Source organism: Sinohyriopsis cumingii, chromosome 19 (genome assembly GCF_028554795.1).
Source record: "Sinohyriopsis cumingii isolate HCF-2022 chromosome 19, ASM2855479v2, whole genome shotgun sequence".
In the NCBI taxonomy this organism is placed as follows: Eukaryota; Metazoa; Mollusca; class Bivalvia; order Unionida; family Unionidae; genus Sinohyriopsis; species Sinohyriopsis cumingii.
In genome coordinates, this window is record NC_142979.1 from 13,555,255 (window position 1) to 13,563,388 (window position 8,134).

Here is an 8,134-nt window from a genome sequence, read left to right on the forward strand (position 1 = left end):
AAACTGAATTATAGAAGACACTCTATAATGTAAAAGAATATTTCCTTTCCTTGTTCATTTCCATCTTACTTTCCATCAAATATTTAAACCAGAACTGAAACAAATGTATCATTGAGATCATGCAAGTCATGAGTCTCTATAAATGTACGTGCAATTAAACAAGAAATTTAATTTTTTTTAATGTAAAACCCACCAGCAGTGTGATTTATCATGTCAGTAAAGATCAATATGTCAACATCTCTACAAAAATGTCACCTAATTGATCAGCATGAAGTAAGGCTGGATAACTACCCTTATGTCACCAAACTCGATCTTTCATCAAAACAACCATGAATAAATAGGAAGTAATAACAAGAAGAAAAAAAGCAGGTAGACCCCAGGTAATAAAATAAACATAATGGAATGTACAATGATATTTTACTATTACACAATATTTGATAATCATTTTTATAAGAAGTCTTCAAAACATGCACTGATTTAAAAAAAAAAGGTGTCAAACTGAATAAGATACATATGTTTACCAGAGAGATGATTTCTTTAAATGTTAGCTGTAGGGATACCGTCAATACACAATTACACAATATTTTATAATCATCTTTATAAGTATGGATACCATCAATACACAATTACATAATATTTAATAATCATCTTTATAATTTGGGATACCATCAATATACAATTACATAATAATTTTTTATCTTGGATACCGAAAATCATTAAGGTGGTTGTCCTCCATACATATGTTATAGGTGGGTGGCAAAATTCAAAGACTTGCCCGTCCTGCTTCAGCCACCTGCTTAGTGAGAAATGTGTTGATTAATTAGCTGTGCTGATATTTAAAATGACATAATTTAGTGGCTGAAAGACCCATTGATGTACATGTTGCCATTATATAAGTACATCAATAGAACATGATGCAATAGCTGGGCGTCAGGTTCAAAGGCTTTGACTAACGGCTGGGTGGGATAATGTATTGATATTTACTGTGATTGAATTAAGAGGCAGAAAGACCCAGAGATGTAAATGTGGTCACTTATAAGAGTACATCAAATAAACAAATTCATATTTTATTATTGTGCTAATTTATGAGCATAGTGGAATAAGCAGTGCACGTGACCTCAGAATCAAGACATGTTGAGACTTAGACAAAATGCCATGCGCAAATTTGGATAAGTGTTTGGGGGTTAAACGACAAACTGACAAAGACTGTAATGAGACTCAGAAGAGTACTCAAGTTCCTTGATCTGACAGTTTGGATGGGACAGGAGCCAAGTGTAAAAAAGTGTGTGATGCCTAGCTTAATGCTTGGAATAAGACTTTCTTTGGACTGACAAAATTTAGTCTCACTCTAATGGACAAACAAGAGCTATGTCGTTGTTATAAAGAATGTAGAAAATTAAACTCAGTGGCAGCCAATAGTTCTTCTAATTTGCATAGATTTTTGGGAGGGGACCGCAATTTCTACTGGTGGGACTCCTATTTTTACCAAAATGGGAGACCTGGACTCCTAGTATTAAAATCCTAGCGAGACCTCTGCATCAATACACACTTAAACAATATTTTATAAACATTATTATAATTAGGGATACCATCAATACACACTTACATAATATTTTTAAATCATTATTTTAATAAGTATACCATCAATAACCAATTACAAAATATATTATAATCATGTTTATACAGGTCGTGATACCATCAATACACAATTACACAATCTAAAAATAAACCACAAGATCTCTGCAAGTTAAAAACGACACTTAGATTGCAAATAATTTTCAGGAGAGCTGAAGAAATAAAATTAAAGACAAGGACAGACGCTCACAAATAAATATCCTTTTAAGTCCTTGTCAGTTGATATTTTCCAACACAAAAAAAATGTTATCCAGGATGCCACACCTTAACTTAATTTTGAAAACTGTGTGTATTTCCTGCAATCTTTTTGATTTATTGACATTTCATTAAATTGCAGATGAAGTTTCATACATTTAACAAGATTATTTTTTCACCTGGAAAAGAACAAACATAATATTGTAATTTATCCTTCTACCAAATTTTTTTTACAAAAATCATACCTTTCTTTTGTGAACTTCAGTGACAGAACTTTCAAGCAATTTAAAAAGTGTATGCTCCTGCCTCTAACAAAAATAAAGATCTATTTTATATTTCATATTTAAAGATATAAAACTGTGATAACGCCCCTTATTCCAACAACATTACAATGTATTATCATGCCTAGCTTGTCAGTCACCAGGTTGTTAGGGGAGAAGTATGCTAAAGGAATAGATTTCATTGGTCAACATTAGTGTTTGTGGGTGGAGTTAGGGGAGAAGTATGCTCAAAGAAATAGTTTTAATTGGTCAACATTTGTGTTTGTGGGTGGAGTTAGAGAAGTATGATCAAAGGAATAGATTGCAATGGTCAACATTTGTGTTTATGGGTGGAGTTAGGGGAGAAGTATGCTCAAAGGAATAATTGCAATTGTCAATATTTGTGTTTGTGGGTGCAGTTAGGGAAGAAGTATCCTCAAAGGAGTAGATTTCATTGGTCAACATTTGTGTTTGTGGGTGGAGTTGGGGAGAAGTATCCTCAAAGGAATAGATTGCAATGGTCAACATTTCTGTTTGTGGGTGGAATATGGGGAGAAGTATGCTCAAAGGAATAGATTTCAATGGTCAACATTTGTGTTTGTGGGTGGAGTTGGGGGAGAAGTATGTTCAAAGGAATAGATTGCAATGGTCAACATTTCTGTTTGTGGGTGGAATATGGGGAGAAGTATGCTCAAAGGAATAGATTTCAATGGTCAACATTTGTGTTTGAGGGTGGAGTTGTCAATTGGTCAATGCAGTACATTACACATTTTGCATCTCACAGTTCCAAGATTGAACTCTAGTTCATGCACTTTCAAGGCTTGATGGTTCCCCAACTAAGAACTGTGGCAGTGGTTATCACTGTTTTTTTTGTTGCTTTCCTCCATGTCCAAGACCACACTAAATCAACACTGAGATAGCTGTTGTGAGCGTATGAAATAAGCTGAAGTGGTTAACTGAGATAGCTGTTGTGAGCGTATGAAATAAGTTGAAGTGGTTAACTGAGCTAGCTGTAGTGAGTGCAAAAAAATAAGTTGAAGTTGTTATACATTATCATACATGAATAAGTAAATGTTCAAACATTTTCATTACATAGAAATAATAAAATATAAATTAAGATTACATTAACACAGCACTTGATATGCATAATTATCATATGGTGTAAGGCACCAAAAGTTTAGTACAACATATATAAGAATGACAATTAAAATTTCACAGAAATATAATCATCAGTTATTTACTGATATTTCTCCTTTACATGGAATATTTGTAACTGATGTGACATTTCTTAATAGTGATCAAGATTCACCTACATGATCCACAGTGGTTTAGATTCACCTACACGATCCTCAGTGGTCTAGATTCACCTAAGTGATTCTATGTGGTCTATATTCACCTACGTGATTCTCTGTGGTCTATATTCACCTACGTGATTCTCTGTGGTATAGATTCACCTACATGATTCTCTGTGGTATAGATTCACCTACATGATTCTCTGTGGTATAGATTCACCTACATGATTCTCTGTGGTATAGATTCACCTACATCATCCTACATTCATTGTCTAGATTAGTGTTGTAGACTCAACATCATCCTAAGTGGTCTATATTTACCTACATAATCCTTAGTTGTCAAGAATCATCTACATCATCCAAATTGGTCTCAATTCACCTGTCTCATCAACAGTTCTAGATTCACCAATATCATCATTAGTGGTCTAGATTCACAAACATCATCCTTAGTGGTCTAGATTCACAAACATCATCCTAGTGGTTTCCTACATCATCCTTAGTGGTCTAGATACCAACATCATTGTTAGTGGTGATTCACCTACATCATCCTAAGTTATCTAGAGTTACCTACATCATCATCCTCAGTGATCTAGAATTACCTACCTGCATTTCAAAGACATATGACTGTAATATATTTATACCTACTAGATATACTCATTTATAAGATGGTGGGGTGTTTTTTACTGTAAATTAGATTCATGCAGAGTAGACGCCAATCTGGTTTACACAAAATTTGAATAAATCTAAAGGTAAAAATAGAAACTCTACATGTTTACAGTATATACAAAATTCAGTTTAATTCAAATGTGTTGGCTTTTTCATGCCCACTATTCTCATCCAGAAAATGCATACTTGGTCAGTACTGCTTTTATCCATTTCATTATGGTATTCTTTACACTTGCATTTACATTTATTTGGATTTTAATAATTTTAAAATATAAAATTAAATATTAATCACAAAAGAGTGAAATGTCCATCAATGTTGTTCACCAATTACTAGTAAGCATATTGCTTCCAATCCATATATGTACCTTGTTATGTGTTTTGCTGTATAAACACTTTTTGTCTTTCATGCACACAAAACTTGATTTGTATTTGCCCAAGTAGAGTCATATATCCAATTAAATGGGAGTGCTTCTTTTGAGCAATTTAACAATTCCCTGTGTGCATCTGCCAAGCCAAGTCCTATGTTCACTCAAATGTGGATGCTTATTTTAACTCCATCAGATCATGCTGCGCAACTGACACCCATTCAGCTGCAGCAATCCTTTAATGAAATTTCAGACAATGATCAAAATATCATTTACAGAGCCCCAGCTATGTCTACACATAAATAATGGTCCTAGTTTCTAAATTGTCAGTGTTCCTTTAGTTCCAAGGTATGTTAGATAACTTAGTAGTCTCACCAACATAGGGAAGAGAAAATGTAATGTTAACAATGGAGTACTCAAGTTAAATGTTATAGACTCTGTGGAAAAACATAATAAGTGTGCCGCAGAACATAAATTTAGTTCATTCTTTCCAAAGTAAAGCTCTGACTCACTGACAACAAGTCGTCCCTTAAAACTTATTTAGGAAATTAGCTTTATGCAGCCCTAAATAAAAATGGGAGGGGGCTTACAGTCGAGTCATCTTATAATTGATAAAAACATATCAAGTCATCCTCCACCATTTACTTCATTATTTATATCTGAAAGAAGAAGTGTACATTTGTCTACTTGACAATATAAATACATACCTGGAACATAACTTGAAAGATGTCTGGCAGCAACTTGATCTGGACAATGCAATCTACAAGGGACAAGAGAGGACATGAACAAAACAGTTGGCTCCATAATTTGATAATGACTTAGAATAGGATGAAAATAAAATAATCAGTTAAAATCAATAAATGTTTGTTAAGCTCAGTCACTAACTTATCATGTGTATATATGTATGTATGTATGTGTGTGTGTATGTATGTATGTATGTATGTATGTATGTATGTACGTATGTATATTTAATTTGAATTGTTTGTTTGTTTTGTGGGTTTTTTTATTTCATTATATGCTATTGTAATGTAACATTGTATGTTGGACCTAACCTTGTCTAAAATCAAGTTTATTTTCTCCTCTGACCTAAATTATTGATTCTTTCATTTTATATTTTTTATTCTGCGAACAATTAATACATAGCTAAAATATTCTCTGTGTGTATGGGTTTATTATGAGTATCATTATTAATATAAGAAAATGTTTATTTGGGTCTGGGTCTAGGTTACTGGGATTCCCCTACAATTTACCTGGTGTACCTGACATAGTCCAGGTTATATCTCTTAATTTTAGTAACAGACTTTTTAATAATAACTAACATTTTATTTTGTAAACATTAAGAACTTTCTAGAACGTTATTTTCCATTAGGTAATGGATTTATTTTATTGAAAATGTTAATTGTGACCAGCGGTCAAATATAAGACTATATAATTTTGTCACTTTAAAGATTATTCATTTGTGATTAAGACCTAGCAAAATTAATTTGTATTATTGTTGTGTTCAGTGTTCATTTGGGCTGGAATTTATTTCTTCAAATTATTTAATTCAGTGACTATTTTCTCTTGAAATACTGAGTGCTCATAAAAATAATATTCTTGAAAAGACATTCACTGGGATTTATAGTGAATTCAAGCCTGAAAAAATGAAATTACTGTGTTTTAAAAAAAAAGTCTATTGGCATCTCAGCATTATACAGGTCATTACAGACACATCAACACTTCAGCATTAGACTTAATTTGGATTTCTTCTTAAGTTTATTCAGAACTTTAAATTATTAAGACTTGTGTCTGTAATTCTACTATTATTTTGGGATTTAATTTGCAATACCGTAAATTCTTTCTTTTCATTTTCACTTTATATTCAAGAGAAATAAAGTATTTGTTGAATTTTACAAAGCTTGTTGCTTTTCACTTTTTCTGTATTTGATTCATCATTGACACAGGCTCTATTCTCCAAGTTGCTGTGACAGTGACAGGATTTTAGTCATTGTCCTCTGAATAAATAAGTTATGTGTCCTTTCATTCATTTATAAAAAGTATGTGATGTTCATTTACAATTATCTAACTTTCATACAACAACATTGGAAAGGGGCACTTATTGTTAGTATCACATGACTACTGGACATCTGACGTCATGGACATGTTGGTTGGGAGATTTGTGTAGTCATGACTGGCAATGCAAATGGTGAGTACCAGGTCTAATTTCATCAATGCTGTAGTTTTGTCTTGGCTGTCGATGGAGTAAAGATATAACAAGTAAAATATTTGCAATTTCTCAGTAAATAAATAATTTTCCTATCAATTACATTGAGGTATGACTTATCTAACATCATATCATGCAGTCCTGTAGAAAGACTTTGTGACCATAACGGTGAAAATAAAGGTTAATTCGCCAGATTAGATTTATGCGATGGTCGTCTGAGAATTATGCATTGGTATGTTACTGTCTTTTGAATGGATTTGTGTAGCTTTTTCAGTCTTCTTGCAATTCTGAAGCGATAAAAGACATGTGACAAATGTCGAATCGAGTGGATGGTTGGGGTCAAGCTTGCACTCCTTGTGTTAATTTATAGTAGCCTGAAATGCTGTATTATCACGGTACATAATGTTCTTTTTGGTATGTATTAAAACTGTTTTGCTATTGCTGCTTACTTATAGTTTATAAAGTTTCCATGACTTTTCCTCTTTCTATTCCTATAAAAAATCTTTGTCAATTGAAGTTTGCTTATGTAAAAAAAACAGCATATGGTAACTGATCTAGATTAATGTACCATGGGGGAGCAAAAACATATATTATCGCAGTATTTGCCTAACTTATGTATGGTAGCACGCAGGTATTATAATAAACATAAAATACAACTCACCTATGAGACGGAATGTCCACGCATGTAATGGCATAATAGTTCCACAATAAACGAAAGGATCCAATGATAAAATTGAACACAAAAATGTAATTCAAGTGCAAATCCATGAGTAACAACATTATAAATTGAAAGCAATTATTATTTACCTTTATATGAATTTTAAATGCAATGTGGGCAAAGAAATGTAAATGTATAACAACTATTATTATTATTACTGAAATATTACTGATTTCAAGAAAGTTTAACTGTTATTATATTCTTATTTACGTATGAAAAGTATGATCATAAGCAACATTTTGTAATTTTTGGTCTATACTGGCTACCTTGCAATGAAATTGCATCCATAACCTTGTAAGGACATGTATATCACCATCAGTATATGACCTATAATCATCAAACATAGACGATACAACGAATATATTTTGTAATCAAAACCAATGCAGGTATAGCAAGTTCGACTTAAGTTTTTAATATGATGATCAACGCAAATGCATGCACTTTACAAAAAAAGTGATTTTCACTCTTTTTCATTGTAAACTTTTAGAGGAACTTGTGCTGCAAGATAGTTGCGATATTACTGGCTACAGCTTGACATCTGTACTCGAAAATAGGGAACAGTTTGTATTTCCCATTACATTAGCGCTAGTCACAAACTAGCAATAAAATAAAACCAAATAAATGCGTGTGACTTTATTACATTCTTCACTGTACCTTCTTGTAAAAACAGGGAGGAGCTTCAATGAAAATAATCGATTTGCCATTGCTACAATTCTCCCTCAACCTTCAACAGCCGAGTACATTCGGTGCACCTCTTTACACTTAATGACTGGTTCGTATACATATTTTGTAGAAGTAGA

At 32.6% G+C, this 8,134-nt stretch overlaps 1 protein-coding gene across 1 annotated transcript in view; it reads right to left on the bottom strand.

Annotated features, from left to right (window-relative positions):
- The window catches only part of LOC149775153 (methylcrotonoyl-CoA carboxylase subunit alpha, mitochondrial-like), a 70,599-nt gene extending 62,500 nt beyond the window's left edge, over positions 1 to 8,099 (bottom strand). The window contains exons 1-2 of the mRNA XM_089943083.1: positions 7,989 to 8,099; positions 5,121 to 5,173 (exon numbers count right to left, since the gene is read on the bottom strand). Coding sequence (XP_089799209.1) covers positions 5,121 to 5,173; positions 7,989 to 8,038 — 103 coding nt within the window. The 5' untranslated portion in view covers positions 8,039 to 8,099. The remainder of the gene's footprint in view (positions 1 to 5,120; positions 5,174 to 7,988) is intronic.
- Positions 8,100 to 8,134: the final 35 nt, after the last annotated feature.